The sequence below is a fragment of the Rhyacophila brunnea genome, unplaced genomic scaffold (genome assembly GCF_057557595.1).
Source record: "Rhyacophila brunnea isolate RB1 unplaced genomic scaffold, BYU_Rbru_1.0 scaffold_6, whole genome shotgun sequence".
NCBI classification, from domain to species: Eukaryota; Metazoa; Arthropoda; class Insecta; order Trichoptera; family Rhyacophilidae; genus Rhyacophila; species Rhyacophila brunnea.
In genome coordinates, this window is record NW_028233276.1 from 18723260 (window position 1) to 18744051 (window position 20792).

A 20792-nucleotide genomic window follows, 5' to 3' on the forward strand; every position below is an offset into this window, starting at 1 on the left:
CAAAAAAATGTCTCAAGTTGCAAGCTTCGTATTTTTCCGCTAGGTGCCTGTGATGGTATAAGGATCCCCTTTGATATCACGACCCCTGAGAATAATAAGGTTCCATCCAACAGTTTTGTGCAAATGCACTAACTTTGTCAGTGGAAAATGTTCCAAATACAGTAAACTTCATTTCGATCTTACTAGCGATTTCAATCCCGGGATACCGAACTATTTTCGATACCTATGAACCCGGGATTAGTAAACATAATCCGAAACTTTCGGGATTGATTTTTTTATCAATTTTTATGGAAAATAAAATAAAAACGAAAATATAACAGAAAAAATACTTTAAATTAAATAGATAATAAAAAAAGAAAATTATTATAATATTTTCAACCAGTATGGACTCAACTTTATGCTTAAATTAGTATGAAGCCATAAAATATGAAATAAGGGGGGACATGCTCGTCGTAGGTCAAAATTGAGTTTTTATTGTATTTTCAAACCATGATCCTGGACACTCCTTAAACGTTGTAGATAATCTATTTATATAATTTTGAAGCCTTATTATCCCTCATATTTATTTTAAACATTTGATGACTGCATAAAGTATTTTTGTTACATAAAATAGTATTCTTTTAAACCTCTCGCTCTAATGTTTTAGAATATAGTCATATTTCGGTACATAACTGTGCAGTGGTGTTAAGATTTTTTACATTTATTAATTTTTAAACGCATTTATAAAACCATAAGTATAATTTATGACGAGATAATGTTTGTAAAATATTCACGATAAAAAAAAATTTATAATCTCTGTGATCCCAAATTTGACAAGAATTAGGCATTTTATTATTCAAAAATCGGCAAGATTAACACATTTGAAGATGAAGATGAACTTTTTTTTATCAAATTCATGGATTTCATGTTTAAAACATTAATTGATTCTAAATAATGTATAAATTATACTTTGACATATACATTTCGGAGCTCAGTATCTCAAAACTATGTCAGTGTTATGCCAGCGCTCCATTGGCGAGCCAAAAGTCCGACGACAATAAGTCTTCAGATTTTTCTACGTTCTGCTACTGGCCAACAGACGTTCAACGAAACGAGTATATAATTAATTTGACGAGTAAAACAGTCGACTTTGACAGCATAGATAATATACGTATATCTGACAATCGTGATGGCGTTAAATGATACCGACGTTTTATGTTTTTTGGGTTATTGGGTGGCAGATAATGTAATAACGAAGCAAAGGGTACACAAATACTGGGTGAAACATTGGATAAGGAAACGAACGACATTATCCCACACAAATTTAATACGAGAATTGCGTTTGCAACCGAGCGATTTCCGCAATTATTTGCGAATGTCGGAGGATGTATACACAGAACTGTATAATTTGGTCTCCCCATTTATTAAAAAAAAAATACTATGATGAGGGAAGCTATTTCTCCTCATGATAGATTATGTGCAACCCTGCGATTTTTGGCTGCCGGCGGAACATTCACTGACTTGCATTATAGAACTGCGATTGGAAGACAAACTCTGGGCAAGATAATTCCCGAAACTTGCCAAGTCATCATTGACGTTTTGAAAGGAGAATATTTCAAGGTGTGTATTATATTATACGTCATCTAATAAAGTTGGGCAAATTTACAAATATATCATTAACAAGTAGACATTGGTTGGTCTTATAAAGTGAACGTTTAGTGGATTGTTTTACCTATATAAATCATAGACGGCAACATCATAAGAATGGCAGACAAGATGCATTTGAGATAGGTATATATATAGTCACAAATAAGGCCATCGTTGACATGCTAAATATTCAATAGACCATTAGAATGCTGTACCTAGCCAGGACTCTCCATATAGGCTGTAAGCAAGCTGCTTAATTATTCCTGTTGAATGTATTGTAATACTAGTCATATTCTTCGAAAAGCAAGCATGGAATTTGATTTCTAAATGAGGCCACATAATAATATAGGTTTGCTAACATAGCTCAAATACTTACCATTTGTTGTATCGCTTAAGCTAAGGTTTATAGGCATAAAAACAAACAAAAAAACAAATATTTTTACAAGATATTTATTCATACAAAAAACATTAATTTATTATACCGGCTTTTGTACATTTTTGCTTAATATACGATAAACTGGTTGAGTATGAACAGTAGTTGCTGGCATTATTTTGTCACTTTGTCCCATAAAGGCAACTTCATGCATCAGCTTCTCGGCCAGCAATCTTTGTCCCTGTGACATCGATCGTAGTTTCATGGCCATCATTTTGCCAAAAACATCAAATTCATCTTCAGTCTTGCTTAGTTTGTCGGTGATTAATTCTAACACTTTGTTGGCGCTATCATTCGATTTTTTTCGTTTGAACGATGGGGGTTCTGGTGCTCTATTGAGATTCGACCTTGGAGTAGTCGACAACGTGGATGTTGAAGGCGAATATTCTATCTGTAAATAAAATGTTGATTATTTTTTGTTGCAGTTCCCTGATACGCACGAAGAAATGGAGACGATTGCAGAAGAATTTAATAGTAAATGGCAATTTCCAAATTGCCTGGGCGCAGTTGATGGGAAACACATTGCAATCGTGCCACCTGCAGGCGCCGGCTCCCACTTTTATAATTACAAACATTTCCACAGCATTGTTTTGATGGCGATTGCAAATGCTAATTATGAATTTATTTATGTTGATGTTGGAACAAATGGACGTATTTCTGAAGGAGGCGTACTGAGAAAATCTGATTTTTTCAAACGTTTAGACGAAGGCAGATTAAAAATACCTGCACCAAAAAAACCTACTGCTAATTCTGATGCACTGCCATTTGTTTATATTGGCGATGAAGCCTTTGCATTACATAACGATTTCATAAAGCCGTATTCACAAAGGCAATTAAATCACAGTAAAAGAATATATAATTATCGGACATGCAGAGCCAGGCGAATTATAGAAAATGTTTTTGGCATTTTAGCTGCTAGATTCCGCATTTTTCAAGCTCCAATAAACATGAAAATTGAAAATATCAATACAGTTGTATTAACTTGCTGTGTGCTGCACAACTTTCTTCGTCGCAAATCAACACATACTTATACTCCTTCTCATGACCTTGATAGGGAAAATCCTGAGACAGGTTTAATAGAGCTCGGACTGAGGTCACAGGACACCTTAGCGCCTTTGGAAGCAACGACTAATCGGAACTCGACTGCCAATGCTAAGAAAGCGCGAGGAGATTTCGAAAAATATTTTAATACTACCGGGGCTGTCACATGGCAAGAAAGTATGATAAGCAATAGATAAATTAAACCAATGTAACAATTTAGTTAAAATGTTTTACCTCAATACAATCTTCGTTGTTTAACGAGTTGGAGTAACTCTCATCAGGAGACATGTTTTCCAAATCGTCCACCATGCTGGATATTGAGCTCGATTCTGTAAAACAAAATGTAAATTGTTAAAATACAACATAATACTCAAACTTGTTTTTTATTATCTCTCCCCTAAGTACCCATTCCTTCATACGGTTAATATTGATATTGGTATAATTGGTGTAATCCAGTATATCGGGTATTTTCAAAATGTGTTTTCCGCTGTATTCCTCATAACCAAACTGTACCATTAATTTTGATTGATGATTGACGATTTATTGATTGTCTCTGAAGGAACCTAACTCGAGCGATTTTTGATTTTATGATCATTTCTTTTCTTCTTCTTTCGACCATGTCCGATCATAATATGGACCTCCACGGAGTGGAGGTTTGTATTGACAGATTTTGTTTTTACGAGAAATGGATGTCAGCCACTTGCTCAACATATTAGGTCCATACTCTGACTCATACACAAATTGAAATTCAATGTGTACTTGTCAGACCCAGGATTTGAACCTGGGACCCGACCACGACTCAATAAGCCGCGCTTCCACCGCCATGATCGTACCTATATATTATTATTTCTTACCTACCTCAGCAAAGAATAAATAATTTTATTGTGACTAGAAATGATTCATCGCTGTATGTTTTAATTGCTTAATAGTAGCTAATCTAATGCGATGTCACTTTCAGAGATACGACAATGTCATAGTCTGCACGTGTATAATAAATAGCTTTAAAGCATTCCCTCGTACCTATATATTATTATTATTTATTACCTACCTCGGCAAAGAATAAGAAATTTTATTGTGACTAGAAATGATTCATAGCTGTATGTTTTAATTGCTTAATAGTAGCTAATCTAATGCGATGTCACTTTCAGAGCTAGGTACGACAATTTCATAATCTGCACGTGTATAATAAATAGCTTTAAAGCATTCCTACGTACCTTCCATTTGGTCGTTCAAGAACTCCAAATTTTTATAGTACCACAGTTTGGGTAGATAAACTGCGTCTGTGCCGGCTCCGCTTCGATATGATGTCCTTACTTTATTTCTCTCCTTTCTGTAACCCGACCTCAATGTCTGTATTTTCTTTTTAACATCGTCGACCCTTGCCTGCGGCTCCACCTTGATTAAAATCTCCAAAAGTTCCGCATACGCCAAGGACTTGGCATCACGATTCTTGTATAGTGGGCTGGTCGTCTTCCACAACGATGGGTTGTCTTTAAAACAACTAATAAAATCTTCCAAGAAACTTTTCGAATGCACTCGTAGATCTACCATTGTTGTTATCGATGTGAGATGTCCGAACACTTTGAATGACAGTAAAATAATGATGGCGCTGTCGTCCGTCGGCATAGATATAAATAATGTGACGGTAAAGCGTGGTGAACGTACGAATTTCAGCGGCTCGGCGAGTAAAATATCAAACATGTTTGAAATCCAACGAGCCTGGTCTGCGGATTAAAAAGTCCGCAGACCTGGGGTGCTCCACGCGAAAAAAAAGTCCGAAGACTGTAAATCGTCTGACTTGCGTGCCAATGGAGCGCCGGCATTAGATGGAACCATGCTGGGTCGCAGGTAACACATTTTCAATTCGAGAAAATCTTTACCCTTCCCTGAATATAAATCTAATATTAACATCCTGGTAAAACCTCGGATGTGACCGTTTTTTAAAAGTGGTTATTTTTATATTACACAAGCTGAAGTACCCGGCTTCGCACAGGGTCGCTTCTTGGATACATTTATCTTAAATATTAAAAAAAAATAATAAGTTATTATTTTTTAATATTAAAATATCTGTGTAATACAATATGGCAATATAGAAGTAAACGTCAAACAAATGAACACTTAAGTAAAATCGAATCCAAAATATGCAAACGTTATTAATAGTATTAATATGTAGTAAAAAATTCAAAATTGAATGGAACAAACAAACAACAAACTTTGTATTTTGTATAATACTGATTTAGAAACCTTCGCAGGTGTGCGCACAACACTGACAAAAGTTTAATCGCAATCGGATTAATGATAACTATAGGAACGCATACGAATAGAAGAAGAAGAAGATGGTTGTACTAATTCAGAAACCTTCGCGGGTGTTGCCACAACAACTGACGAAGGTTTCATCACAATCGGGTGAATGGTATAGGAACGCATACGGGACAGACAGACAGACATTAATTTTTATAATATAAGATATAGCCTATAACCTTCACGCAAGTGCAAGCAATAAGTTGACAGAGTTTTATCCCAATCGGATGAACGGTATGGCAGCGCTTACAATACAAACACACAAATAAACTAATATTAATTTTATAAATTAGATTTTGTTCATTAGTTTAGTAAAACCCTCAAATATAGCTAAAAATTACATAAATCTCTGAAATTAGTCAATCTACCTACCACACAAAGATAGGACATAATTAAATTTTAGTCTATGGTCCATACAAGGCATAGACTAATAATACGAGGCAAGGCAACATTGTGTAACTACGCTTTCATCTGTCAGGCTGCTGTCGTTTGAAATAAAAATATACTGACATGGCGCCGCATAAAGCGGATGGAATTGAAGGTTAGAAAAACAACTATATTTAATTATTGTAAATATATAATTTTTAGAAAGTAAATTATTACATTAAACAATTAACATTTTAGAGAATGAATCTGGGTCGGAGTCAGACAGCGCTTCGAGTAAAGGAAGCAGCAGCAGGAGTCCGAGCCCTACTCGTTCCGGTAGTGGAAAATCCAGGTATTATATCAACATTTTGTGTCCTGTTTCTCACAATGTACTAAACTATAACACCGTATGATGTTACTATTAGACGATTCTTTAGGTTTTGTACAATACGGACTATATATCGCACCAAAACAAACTTAAGTGGGACTACAAAAATGTATGACAAACTAGATAGAAGTCAATTTGTTTGTCAACTGTAGTCAACTTGTAACATTAGAAGATCACAATAACGATGTGAAGTAGTATAAAACACCGAGTTACAGTAGGTTGTGTTAGAGGTTTTGGTTTGGTTTTTGGTCTCAAAATACCTCAATCACAAAAACGATATGGAGTAAGGTAAACGTACCAGTAGTTGACCACTTAAGAAAAAAATTCAACAAAAATAACGATTAACGTTTAGCATTAGACCGAATGTTGGCAAAGCAAGTCTACACATAATGGATCAAATGTCTTAATTAATATGACAAGACAAAAATTAAGAAAGGGTCTGTTACAAAAAAATTGTGTTTGCTGTACAAAACCATGTTGCTGTTTCAGTAGTTGACCATCCAAAAAATTGAAAGTTCCAGTAGTTGACCACTATATTTTTCAGTAGTTGACCATGTCTAATCAGGGGTTCCAGTAGTTGACCACTATTTTTCAGTAGTTGACCATGTCTAATCAGGAGGCTTCATGGCAAATCTGTCATCAGAGTTGCCTCAGGGCTTCCTGTCAGACCACTCTAGCCCATAGCTACGTGAATCAACTTGGTAGTAATGGGCGGTTCAGTAACAAGTTACATAGGAGAGGATTTTGTTTGACAGCCAATCATCACCTTTGTTCGGGTAACAAAAGGTGCAAAATTAGTTACTTCAAAGTAAAAATACAAAAATATATTTTTTTTAGCAACTAAGTACATACATACTACATAGTAACGCATAGGCTCAGTACTTACCAAAATAAAACTTAACATAAAAATCCTTAGATATTCCAAATAAAGTCCAATTCCGGAACTAAATAAACATTACGAGCAATTACGAGTTTTGCTTACTTGTGTCGGGTCATTTATGTGGGATACTACCGCCTTCCATTCATAGCTAAGTACATCGGGTCGCTCTGGCCATTTCCATAGTCTCCCGCACTTTTGCGTCGATGAAATATGGACGATTTTCCCCGGGAAGTATTATAATATAATGTTCATTAATACCTTTCAGAACGGGCAGCCATCGAGTTTTAGGCTTAAAGCTTTCATCACTAGACTCATGCCATTCACTCTCCGCTGAGTCTGAAATGTCAACACTTGGGTTAGAAGACTCAGAAGAAAAACGCATTTTTTTCTTCCTTTGCTTGCTCATTCAGTTCTTTCTTTCTTTGCCTCTCTGCAGCTCGTTCTTTTTTCAACCGTTCCATTTCTTTTTTCTTCCTCTTTTTGTTTAGGAAATACTCCTGGCACAGTTTACCGGAAACACTGGTGGGGGTTTTTTTCCTTTTTGCTTTCTTCTTGAATTTTTCTTCCCCTTCAGCGGGGAAGAAAAAATGTCTCTTGAATGGACAACAAACATTTGATGGACCAGCCACGGGTTCACTGGCGATTGCAGACGAAGTATCATTACAAATCCTTATACCAGCCTCAGGTGCACTAGCGATTGGAGACGAATCACCATCACAGGTCGTTAGACCAGCCACAGGTAGCCTAGCGATTGGAGATGAAACATTATAATAATTCATAGTATTCCAGGCGGCCAAAGACATCATATCATCGGATTCCTCTTCTTGCAATGCCTCATCGATGAGTCTGACCGGCTCAGGTGGAGTGATATTTTCCAACTCATTTTTTACTTTTCGCCACAGTGCAAACAGTGACTTGTCATCTTGATCAGGTTTGTTGTTTTTGCGGAATGATTCAAGATTTTCCTCATCAATATTTTTACTCAGGAACTGCAGTCCTCTCTCTAAATAGCGCTTGCGTTCCTCTGATGTAACCATTGAAGGCACACTTTCAGATTCTCTTGGTACTGTTACAGCTTGAGGGCTCCTTGGACAAAGTCCACACTTTCGGAAATTTCTTGAGGAATTCTTTTGTACTTGTAGAGGACTGTCGTTGGTGTGACAGCCCCACCGACACTCCCTGTTTCTATGACGGTTATGCATTCTTTATCGTCGGCATTTACCTGCTGGTACACTGTCTTGTTTCCTTTTTTGGCTAAGATCCTGCTCCCCTAGGGGCGGCAGGTTATAAGAAAGTATGGTGAAGCAGCAGGTTATATAAAAAAAGTATGGTGAGGTAGGCTGATAATCAATTTGCGGCAAAACTAACGCTAACATTATTAATTATATGAGTACGTTATAATGACCAAAGTAAACCCTCCGTGATGCCCTTCATTTTTTTTATCGCATCGCTATTTCTCGTAAGTTGTCGGCTATTGTTGGCCTGCTTCATTCAGTTGCTATATATTCAGGGCTATAATTCAAGAAATTTTTGTTTTTCGAAGAAAAAATACACAAACCCGTTGCTGAAAAAATACAAAAAAAAGTTGACCCCTAGGTCATCTACTGGATAGAACCACCCTAGACACTTCTAATTAATAAATAATCATCGTTCCATACTTATGAATGTAAAAATTGTTCAAAACTAAGTGATATAATTTTATTTCATTTATCTAGTAGTTGACCTCCCTGGTCAACTACTGAAAAAGTATTAAAAAAAGTTTGAGTAGTTGACCCCCCCACGAACTTGCTTCCTTGTAAATATAACTTAAAAATTACAAATGATCTCGATACTTCAATATTATGACTGCCCAAAATGCATTAACTTGATATTATGAAGTCAAAAACATTAAATTGCCATATGCTTACATTCACTGATATCCTTAACAATTTACTTAAGAAATGAAAAATAAAATGCTTACGGCGTGATGTGTTGTTTTCGAATAGCTGCTATGACGCTCCTATGACATATGGTGAGGTGTTAGTTCCTCAATCTGGCCACATATGGCTTCACTTGTCTGAACTTTACAATTTAGAGCAATCCCGCGTCTACGTTTCTTATTTTGGGCATTTTATTGAAAAAAGGTCAACTACCGGTACATTTACCTTACTATAAAATTACCTATAAAACTAGGTATGGAAGGTTTCCGAAATATTAAAATTATTCATAGAAATGTTAAATAAGTAAGACTTGTAGAAAACTACTATGTGTCCTTATTCCATTTATAATGACACAGTTATCTTTTACCAATGAAGAAAAAATCTAGGAATCGCTTTAATCTACAGGCAGGCCTCCGGATCCCGATTAGCTAGAAAGTTCCACGTTTTGACAAAAACATGAATTATTGGTACAGTAGAACCTTGATTATCCGCATTTTCGATCATCCGGATTTATATATTATCACCAGTTTCTTAACATAAGAAAAATGGATACAAGTCGGTTTACAGGAAGCCAGGCGGGAACCGCGCCAATTGTCATAGCCGATTTTGTCAAAATTCATAAATTCAAGAATGAAAACCTAACCTAACCTAACAAATAATCCAGTATATCGGCTATTTTCAAAATTTATTTGCCGCTGGCTTCCTGTAAACTGTGTAAACCGACAAGAACCAAAGAATGTATGAGAACTGACTTACCGGGTGTGGTATAACAGGGTACGGATCTCGAGTGTGGAAAAATATGGGATACACGTACACACTTCGGAGATTGCTGGTCTCGCAGAAGACAAGTCTTATTACATTTATTTCTAGACAGCGTTATATTCCCCAATTAAGTACTCTATGCCGCATTTAACTTCGTGAATATTTAATTTACAAGTCTCAGTTTGGTATTTAAGGGTAACTGCCTTATATAAAACGTAATTTATATAATTTTTTCTAAGGTCTCCATCACGTAGCAGAGAGGGTAGCCCTGCAGAGTCGCAGCGCTCAAACACCTCCGCACAATCGGCACATTCTTCAGCTAATAACTCCCCAAACCACTCCAGATCAACCTCTCCTCAATCCAGACATTCCAGATCACCTTCACATGGATCCAACCATTCTGGTAGTGCTGCATCACATAAATCTGCATCACAGAGTCCCAGATCACACAAATCTACTTCTAGAAGTCCTGCTTCACAAAAATCAGCATCTAGAAGTCCTGCCTCACATAAATCAGTTTCCAGAAGCCCGGCATCGCATAAATCTCAGTCAAGAAGTCCAACGTCACACAAGTCTGGCTCTAGAAGTCCTGAGATGAGAAAATCCGTATCAGCCAGTCCAGAAGGTAGCCCCAAATCGAGGTCTCAAAGTCCTGCAGATCGAACATCTCGATCTCGATCGGGTAGCCACAGCGAAAAACATTCTAGCAGACATTCATCTCCTAAATCTCAAGTTGGCAGTGCCAAATCCAAGTCTCCGTCCCCTAAATCCCGATCCCATTCTCCAGTCCATTCAAAATCCAGGTCGCACAGTCCTAAGTCCCGATCACAGACGCCGCACTCTCCCAAAGCAGGAGCAGAAAGTCACATAAGTGATAAGTCAAAGTCCAACAGTCCTGCGTCACGAAAATCTAAATCCAAGAGCCCGCCGCCGAAAGTTGTGGATCATGATAGCCGATCCAATACACCCGATTTGCAGATTGATGATGGACACAGGTAGTGTTATAATCATAATAGTGTACTTGAGTTGTATAGAATCAAATGCAGAACTATTTACAATTAAATATTTGCAGCTAGCAATTGTGAACATTATTTTACAACTTTTAAGTTAACAATTGTTACAATATACTATTTACATTACAAATAAACAATTATTAAAGTAATGTCCTGTATGGCTTGGAGGTCATGCGTTGCTTAGAGATAGTAGATTAAAGAAGGAATGTGAATGATTCTACTGATACATATTTATATTACAGATCGGGATCTGGATCACCAGCTTCTAACCATAGTGAAGAAAACAAAAGTAAGTTTTCAACATATTATGTTTTGTTAGTATCATGCCCAATGAATGGATCTGGGCCGATGGGTCCAGAAAGTTTTTGATGCCAAGCTGTTTGAACGGAGAAGTGTTGGGAGACATAAATTGTGCTGGTGGCGATGTATGAACGATCCACCTCCGGGCAGTTGCGCCGTGTGGTATTAGTATCAAGACTATCAATGATCAGGCCATTGTCTTGGGTTTCTTCAATAAATTCAATTATCGTTAATAGTCGCTGAATACGTCTTGATATTTGAATTGAAATTTATTTGCATCGTTACAGGTCCGAAAAAGAAGAAAATGGCAGTTCTCTCAGATTCTGACAGTGATGTAGGTGCAAAGAAGGTTGACAAAAAACGGAAAAGAGCCGCATTATCTGGTGGTGAGAGTGGCAGCGATGCTGGTAGTACGGAAGGCAAGAAAAAGCAGAAAAATTTGATCGATTCCGACTCAGAAGATGAGCCTGCTGGAGAAAAGCCTGACACAAGTAATATTATTTTCTTTATTCATCTTTTTAACTAGTTTTTCGTTGGATTCTCATGACTGAGGCTTGTGATATTGATTGTTTGGCAGTTGGCCAACTACCTACCCTTCAGCATTTAGCAGTCTGCAAGGCCTGTGTCAGTGGACACATAGTATTCTTGGTTTTGTCCGCCCACCTGCAAGGAGCTCTTCTTCGTCCTCCCCGTCTGTTGACTTCACCAAATAAATTGGAGGTTTTTTTAAGATTATCATCCTCACATAGGCAAAAGAAGTGCATCACAGACAAACCATGGAGAGTCTGTTTAGTTTGGTTATGGTGGAGTTTTTTTGTCTGACACAAAAGTCTTATCAACCGCCTACTGTACCACATTTCAAATGGGTATAGTTTCTGTCTTTATCTTGCCTTTACCATCCAATTTTCGAAACAATATATACAAATTAGGATGATAAGAGTTCTTACTACTTAGACAATTAAGAAAATTATATTTGTATGTAAGTACACTTTCGTGCGTTACCATATTACATATAAAGTTATGGGAAAGTGTCAGGTCAGGCTATATTATTATTAGTTTGGTTGCATATTATACAAAATTGTCTCGATGCAACATGGTCATAAATTAAAACTGCCAACAATGTTGCAACTCTCTTCCACGTACACAGCCAGGACACACACTGACGTAACATGACTAACTGACTGCAAAAAAGTTACATTTGTTTTGTGAATGTCAATATTTCATAATACATAATGTGCAAAATAAATTCTTGTATTTGTTTATAGTGACTGCTGATGCCCTGTTCGGCGATGCCTCCGACATTAGTTCTGAAGATGAAGGCAAAAAAGATAAAGATACTGGGCGAGAGAGGGACGGATCTGTCTCGCCCAGGAGAGAACGGGATGGAGATAGTGGCAGTGAAAAGCTGTCAGACCGCGAAGACGCCAGAAGATCAGACAGTGAAGAACGACGCGGCAGGAGTGGAGATGAGGTAAGATGTAGGATTTAGGAAATCAGACTAATTTCATTGTTAATGCCTTGAAATTGTATTAGGCCAGTGTCTCTAAACCTTTTTTGTGTCAAGGCACACTATTCAAATTATCAAATGTTTGTGGCACACTGAAGAATACTAACTTTTCTTAATTTAATTACCTACTTACCTTAAAATTTATTTCTCATAGTATCCATCACCATATCCGTGACAAAATATGAAATCATTATTATTTATTGAGGATACTTTTGGTGATCTTAATCCAAATATTTTAATTTCTAATAGCTCGCATACATTTCGAAAATATGGAATATCGATCATGATTATTTCTTGCTTTATGATCAATATTTGACCATGGTATGTTATCTCTTCAAGGATGAAGCAGCGAAAGAACCAGAACCTGAGGCTGAACCCATCCCAGAGACCAGAATCGATGCAGATATTCCTAAAATCACAACAGACCTCGGCAAAGAGTTGCACTTTGTGAAGCTGCCCAATTTCTTGTCAGTTGAAACACGCCCCTTCGATAAGGAGACGTATGAGGATGAAATTGATGAGGAAGAAACGCTGGATGAAGAAGGAAGAGCCAGGTAAATTATTTGTATTATTATGGACGATGATGGGTTTTAAAAACAAACAGGCACTCATATTGGCTAACAATATTTTGTTTGTGAGATGGACACTTGGAAAGACAAACTAAAACCTGATATAACCAATAAAATTGTCATTTAGCTGTTTTGATACATGCTATTTTTTGGTGGTGTGTCTTTGTAGACTAAGTAGACACTTTTGTGACTGTATTACACTATTTCACAGATTCGTAATTTTTTGTTATTTGTGACTCAATAAAAATATGAATTGATTAATTCAATACCTATTTCAGGCTCAAACTTAAAGTAGAAAACACGATCAGATGGAGAACTGAGTTTGACAAAAATGGAGATGCAATAAAAGAATCTAATGCTCGGATCATCAAATGGTCTGACGGAAGCATGTCACTTCATCTAGGATCTGAAATATTCGACGTTTACCGACAACCTCTACATGTAAGTACCTACCCATTTAAAAACTTACGTTTTATAAAAACCTGCCATCAAGAGACAGTACTGAATTATAAGTTGTGTTAATTTATTTTTTATAAATAGAATAGTAAATATGGTCACATCAATATCTATGTTTAATTGATGGTGTTTTTATAGGGGGACTACAACCATCTATTTGTCCGACAAGGCACAGGTTTGCTGGGTCAAGCGGTATTCAGAACAAAATTGACATTCCGTCCGCACTCCACCGAGTCGTTCACCCATCGTAAGATGACGCTGTCTCTTGCGGACCGTTCCACCAAAACATCAGGAATCAAGATCCTCTCGCAAGTCGGCATTGATCCTGACCAGGACAGACAGTATCAGCTAAAGGTGAGGAAAAACTGCAATAATTGTCACAGCTGTGTATAAGCAGGTTTAGAAAAAGACTTTGGGTCCAAAACGGTTCCTTAAAGTAAACATTTAAAAGCTTGATCCATTGGAATTATTACAAGGTCAACTAGGACAGGCCACTGGCGGGTAACAAATGGTCTCGGCAAATGAATTAGTTCACGATATAATTAACTTCCTGGTGAATGTGTAAATTTAAATAGTGTATATCTGATATTGTGGCTACTGTCGGGGCCCTCCCGCTCACGGAACCGTCGAAGAAAATATGTTGTACCGTTGTTGCTATATTGACCGCACTCCCGTACGCAGACGATCTTCCAAGGTGTAGGGGGTTATCAATGTACACCGGCGTACATTTCACTCTTGTATTTAGAACCAAAAACTTGCATGGAAAGACATAAGCCATAAGCCATCATTATACTTTATCTAGAATTTTAAATTGGCAAATTTGCCTCCCGCGGGCTGGGCTGCGCTCCAAATCCCTTTCCTGCATACCACTGTCGTGGTGAGTTCAAATTTATCAATGTGGTGAATATACATAATTTTTAATGATAAGACAAGGATTGAAACAGCTTAAATACTAAATAGCTAATACATAATTATCTTTTTATAAACATACCACCTCAGCATGAAATCCGATAGTTTTGACAAAAAATTATTCATCGTCGGAGAGGCGCCGAACGAGAGAAAGCAATGTAATACGCTTAATATAAGTGAAGTTGTGAAAAAAAACCATAATAATCAAATTCACCGTGTGTAATTCATCAGGTAGGTTCTAGAAGAAATCTTATCTGCGCATGTTCAAGGTTAAATTGTTCCATTATAATTCCATTATAGTTCCATTATAACAATAGGTTTATCAAACTGAAAAATCACAATTTATGTTGGTTATTATAATACCACATCTGGAAAATTCACATGTTCCAGGTGACCAACCCAATAGGTTGGACGAATGGCTAGAATGGTAGAGCGAAATGAGAAGTTATGTATGCAGAATCCCATAGCATGACAAAGATAGCAAAGCATTGTCGCAATCGTTTCATCTCGTTTGTATGAGTAACGCTGTAACTGAGGAGTGACTTTATGTTTGCATTGACCAAGTTGAATAAGCCATTATATCGATGTGGATCAGAGATTTATTTTAAGGCCTTGTCCAGATGGCGCGATTTGACTCGTGCGTAACAAGTTGCGTGTTCTCCAGGTACATGTGACCTCATTGAGCCATCCATATGCATTCATGGCCTGACGTCTGTCGCGCGACAAGCGAATGCGAGCCTCTCGAGATCGCGGCATTTATAGCCATTCCAAAATGAATTATGACTGCCTGCGTTATTTGGGCGGAGCACATTTTTGTTACTCGAGCGTAAAGCGTGGTGGCACACGCGCCATCTGTACAAGGTCGAAGGTATGGCAACTTTGAAAGGATTAAGTATTTACCCGACTAAATATTGGATACATTTTCCAGAAAGAGGAACAAGAGCTGCGTGCGTCAATACGGTTGAAAGGTTCGACAGGCCGAGCACCCGGTCGCCGCGTGAGGGGCGGGACCGGTGGCGAAGGGGGCGGAGCAGCAGGCAGGAGAGCGGGAGGGGATGAGGGGTCCGACGACGAGGGCGCCATCTCTCTTCAGGCCATCAAGAACAAGTACAAATCGGGCCAGCAGCAGCACAAACGTGAGACTATTTCTTTTATTTCTATGTTGGATGAAAAATTTACTTACAGTTTATCCTACCTACAAAACTATTTCTTTTATTTCAAATACAAGTACTAGAATGAGTGGTAGAGCTCGAAGTAGAACCGGAACTGAAGCCTTAAAAGCCATTAAATATTTTAGAACCAGAACCTTTGATTCTGAATCACCGCCTGGAGGTTTCATGGTTTTTAATATTGTAAAATTTTTATGTAATATCATTTTGATCATCTTTTACCTATGCTGGAGCCAATAATTGTTCCAAAAAAATATTAATTAATATATTTTGACGTAATGTTTTATAAACCTGTTTTTTTTTACTGATTTGGTTGAATACTTACTAATTGTGATAATTGTCCATATGCTCCACCACGTGGTAAGAGTATCTTGGAAAAATAGTTTGACATTTACTTTTTAAGTTTTGAAATTAAAATACAGTATGTATATTGTATCCATAATAACACCGATAGCTAGATGATGTTGTTATCGTTATTCTAGTAATGTCTTTTTCTTTTTGAACCATTGATATACTACTGGATGAATCATATGCTTCTTAAAATGACGCCCGATTTTCAGCGACTCGGCCAGTGTTAAAACTTACTGTTTTAATATCAGCGGACTTAACTCAATATAAGCTCACTTAATATTTATCTCTAAAATGACCTGGCAATAATTATGAGTAAGCGCGATCTAGCTTGCATCTTACTCTAACTAATAGTCAGCGCATGACGACTTGCTCTGTCCGCTCAGACATGAATTTTTGGTAGCTTGCAAGCTTTGGGTTGCAGCACCCTTAAGCTTCAATTACATTGAGCTTCTTTACGAGCTGTTTGTTGGCGAATTTATAATCTGCCTGTAAAGTTGCCCAGTGTAATCATCGAACTTGTTAGCTTGTTCGATGATTACACTGGGCGACTTTACAGGCAGATTATAAATTCGCCAACAAACAGCTCGTAAAGAAGCTCAATGTAATTGAAGCTTTAGGGTCACTATTCCAAGAACGCAAATTTAGTTTTACAGCCAAGGCAATACGGGTGAAATTCGGGAATCCATGTTAACGGTCTTAACGCATTATACCTACAAGGAAATATTATAAGACGATATTCGTAATATTATCTTCTTTTGTGGTACATTTTTAAAATGACACTTGTATGGGAACTCCTCATCTAGTAGTATATCAATGTTTTGAACCTAATGTTTTTTTTACATTGCCATGTGATTCTGTAATATATCGAGGGTTAAGAAACGACACGTTGTAAGTGACAAAATAACAACTTTACAGGATAGGGAAAAAACTCGCTTGCACAGTATTGTTTTTGATATTACAAATCAATCATGTTTTTGTCATCTATATTGAATGTATGTATGTATGAGGAGTACTTACATTCATGTGATAGGTGACTGGCGGCAAACAAAATTATGCATTTACATGTTATTATTAGTTTTATAGCAGTTACGAGATATCAAAATTTCAAATGTTTTTATGAGCTAAATATTTTTTTAAGAATTTTCATCATTCGTCGGTAGATGCCGATTCTACCAATATATTCAATAATGCAAAATACATTTTGAGCAAAATGTCACTTACAAGGTGTCGTTTTAACCCTCGATATACTAGATGTATTAGTAGGATATATGGTTTGGAAACGCAACCAAACCCTAAAACTGGGATTCCTTATTTTTGTTCCATGTGATTCTCAGTTGATTTCCCTACTGGAATCAAAATTATGGATTCTAACATCTCCAAATTGAGTGGGTCTCTATATATGATTATTGACAAGATATTTGATTTTATAATTATCATGGTTCTTTGAAACATTGTTTTCTTTCCCAGTGATTAATTAATTGAAACTAATTCTCTTTAATATATTATTTTACAGCTGCCGGTGGTCAGATTTATTCTTCAGATGAGGATGCTTCAGATGTGGAGACGCATCGTGCCCGCCGCTTGGACCGAGCCAAAGCCCTCGATGACTCTGAAGACGAGAGAGGCTCAGGTTCTGGGGGAGATGATGACGACAGGAGAGGCAAAAAGGCTTCCGCCTCTCCATCGCCGGCTGGCTCCAGACATAGTGGTTCCGAAAGCGACTGATTTGATTGGTTCACATTGTTTAGTACTGTGTTTAAATTTGGGAATACTTACCTCATAGTGTGACTGAAGGGCTGATGATTTTGAATGATCATAGTCATGTTGATCCATTAGGATATAGGTAGATATGAAAGACACGAGTCTTACAGTGTATTTTGAGATTGGGTAGAATGTAATGGACATTTGAATTCTACTATGTTCGCTCGTGCTCGCTGCATCTGACATATTTGAGTATTTCAATGAATACCATTTGATTTTCAGCTCATATGACAATATGCTACATACATACCAAGAAGTATAGAAAGATTCTGTACATACTACTTCTAAAATATCATTAAATTTATTCTAAGATTGTAAAGTATGTAATGGTAATGTATTAATTTTATGTTTCAAATGACAAAATATAGAATTTCTGAATAAATGTGTTTTTTTATTTACTTTTCACTGCCAGCCAATTTTTAGTAAGTGGATACTTGTAGGCCACCTATTTTTGGAATCAAGTAAATCCTTTAAAAAATAGTAAATAGGAACAGAATAATAAATATTTTTGAAAACTTACCAAATCAACAAGTTTCTTGAGTTTATCGTGAATATTTTCACACTAAAATGATAAATATTGTTTAGAAAATATACACGAAAGGTTTATTTAGAACCGTTTCAGACGTTTACAAGAAGGCACGGGCTAACTCATCCATGGCCTGACGCAACATACATGCTTTGAGGAGTTAACTCGGCTCTGGCAGTGATCAGGTGGCTGCTCCATACTTTTAAATTCATTTTCACACATTTGTATACATTTAAAAATAAGCAAATAAAAATTTTTTGGACCGGATGCACAGCATGGCCGCGCGGTTTAAGTGTCGACCTATAACATTGTGGGTCCCATGTTCGAATCCTGGGTCTGGCAAATACACATATTGTTTTTCAATTTGTGTATGAGTCAGAGTATGTACCTACTAAGTTGAACAAGTGGCTGACATCCATTTTTCGTAAAAACAAAATCTGTTAATACAAACCTCTACTCTGTGGAGGCCAATATGATCTTATTACGATTGGACATGGTCGAAATAATAAAAATTGGACTTGGCAATTTTTGGACCGGATACAAAGCAATAAGTCATGAACACCTGCATCATAAAATATGACACGCAACAAGAACTACTCCGATGATGGTTAATCTTCAAGCTTTTATAAAAAGGTGCTTTTTTATTTTGAACAAGAAATGAACATCCTACTTTAAATTGATTCCAATGAAGAATACATTAATACAATAATTATTGAATTCAAAGAATTTGTGTAATTTCCAATATCTCATTAAGTAGTTATTTTTACATTCTTTATCACATAATGATTTTTCTTAAAAGATATCTAATTAATTACATTACATAATATTCAAAACTCATATCACTTCATAAAAAATAGTTATTTTTATCATTGCATAATATTATTTTTCTGATAACAGTATGCAATTAAACTTTGAAAGGTTAAACATTGATAAAAATAGGATAAGAAATTCTTTGCCACATTGATGTATTCATGTTAATGATACAAAGTAATTTTTATTTGTATGTCATTGGCTCAATATATTTATGGTTTGCATTTTAAATACAATTTATCAACAATCCATTTCATAATCAGACATGTAGCTGGTACACTTTTTTAAGCATTTAATAAAATATAATATATGAGAGCCAACAATTATTAAACATTTTCAATATTTTTTTTTGTCAATATTGTTTATTTTTTCATTATGTATAATAATATGCATGATATTCATGATAAATTATAATCATGTATATCCAGTATATAGAAAGTTACATTCTCAAATCTTGCGTTTTATTCGTTGAATAAAAGAAATAGTTTATTAAAATTATTAGCAAGTCTATATGTTATAAAAACTACATAATGTAGTGATCCGCGACGTCGGTTAATAATTAAGGAATTAATCAATACCTACCTTAATTTAATATACTAAAACCGGTACATTATACTGCAATTCGATAAGCATTTCATGTAACAACTACTAGTCAAAATCGTCGTAGTTCAATAAGATACCCGTAACTTAATTGGGAAAGCATACTGGCGCGAATCCAACAGATACAGGTTCAAGTCCTGTCGGGTGTCATATTTTACAACGTTTTTATTAGCTCGTATTCTTATTTGTCCGGTGGTTGTTTGTTCAGTACAAATCTTGCAATTGATTTTTAACTAACTTCCCGACTAGCTAGACATTTGAAACTTTTAGAATATATCAGAACACGATGCCAATGCATTTTTTAAATACTTTTAGCCATCTTTAAGTAGAATTGAATTCATTTTTAGTTAATTTTGTTTTGTATGAAAAGTTATTTCGATACCATTATTGGTTGCCACGGGGTCCTAGCAACTAAATTATTAAATAATATATCTATGGAAAGCAATATGACATTTCAGTATTATTTCTATCAAGTATAATTTTTTTTGATCGTTTAAGCCAAAGACGTATTAAATGGACAACTCATTTCATATTGGCGATCACGAGAAATAGTGCACGAAACTTATTCACAGATGTATAGGTAGACGTCACGTGATCATATGACGTTGCATTTCCATTATAGGATATCAAGCTTCGAGAATTTAGAGTAATATAGCCTTTATTGTAACGGCGTATTAATGTCATCGCGTTAGAATTCTCGGGTTACTTACGTCTTCCGGAGATTCAGCGAAACGCTTCCAGGCATTCAGCGAAACGATTCCAGACGCAAACTGGGAATTCTGCCCTTAATTAATAACTTTAAATATTTTTGTAATTCGTTATTTATATTATTATTCTTTTTGTTGTGTGTATAATAAATACATGCCTTTTATCAATTAATAACACAGTTTCGAAGTATGAATACAGAAGAAAGTAGGTACCTATGATAATAATACAAGAGAACGGAGGTAGATAAATATAACAAAAAAAAAATAGTCAAACACAATTAAATTTTTATTGAACGCCATTTATTCGAGATAAAAACAAGTTATAAAAATATATTATTATTGTATGTTTGACGTATGTATCTTCGTACATTTATTTTCAAACAGGCGATACCAGTTTC

The 20792-nt window shown here is 36.1% G+C and overlaps 2 protein-coding genes across 2 annotated transcripts; one reads left to right on the forward strand and one right to left on the reverse strand.

Annotated features, from left to right (window-relative positions):
- Nucleotides 1-1209: 1209 nt before the first annotated feature.
- On the reverse strand, nucleotides 1210-4704 carry LOC147065343 (uncharacterized). Its single transcript, XM_085957122.1, has 3 exons — nucleotides 4315-4704; nucleotides 3335-3429; nucleotides 1210-2450 (listed from the first exon to the last, which is right to left on the reverse strand). Exons 1-3 carry the CDS (start codon nucleotides 4649-4651, stop codon nucleotides 2103-2105), a joined length of 780 nt encoding a protein of 259 aa, XP_085813248.1. The 5' UTR covers nucleotides 4652-4704; the 3' UTR covers nucleotides 1210-2102.
- A 1129-nt stretch (nucleotides 4705-5833) lies between these two features.
- On the forward strand, nucleotides 5834-18133 carry Atu (Another transcription unit). Its single transcript, XM_085957318.1, has 11 exons — nucleotides 5834-5942; nucleotides 6026-6119; nucleotides 9956-10711; nucleotides 10972-11018; nucleotides 11317-11520; nucleotides 12295-12500; nucleotides 12876-13090; nucleotides 13384-13546; nucleotides 13700-13915; nucleotides 15399-15606; nucleotides 17504-18133. The coding sequence occupies exons 1-11, from the start codon at nucleotides 5912-5914 to the stop codon at nucleotides 17713-17715; spliced, it is 2352 nt and encodes a 783-aa protein (XP_085813444.1). The 5' UTR covers nucleotides 5834-5911; the 3' UTR covers nucleotides 17716-18133.
- The last annotated feature ends 2659 nt before the right edge of the window (nucleotides 18134-20792 follow it).

What these genes read in the sequence shown, in the direction of transcription:
- LOC147065343 (XM_085957122.1), bottom strand. Translation starts at nt 4,651, where the DNA reads ATGGTAGATCTACGAGTGCATTCGAAAAGTTTCTTGGAAGATTTTATT. An exon ending in CTTGAACGACCAAATGGAAG is followed by an intron (nt 3,430 to 4,314) that starts GTACGTAGGAAT and finishes TTTGTTTTACAG; the next exon opens with AATCGAGCTCAATATCCAGC. An exon ending in ACAACGAAGATTGTATTGAG is followed by an intron (nt 2,451 to 3,334) that starts GTAAAACATTTT and finishes TTTTATTTACAG; the next exon opens with ATAGAATATTCGCCTTCAAC.
- Atu (XM_085957318.1), top strand. Translation starts at nt 5,912, where the DNA reads ATGGCGCCGCATAAAGCGGATGGAATTGAAG. An exon ending in CCATAGTGAAGAAAACAAAA is followed by an intron (nt 11,019 to 11,316) that starts GTAAGTTTTCAA and finishes GCATCGTTACAG; the next exon opens with GTCCGAAAAAGAAGAAAATG. An exon ending in ACAGACAGTATCAGCTAAAG is followed by an intron (nt 13,916 to 15,398) that starts GTGAGGAAAAAC and finishes TACATTTTCCAG; the next exon opens with AAAGAGGAACAAGAGCTGCG.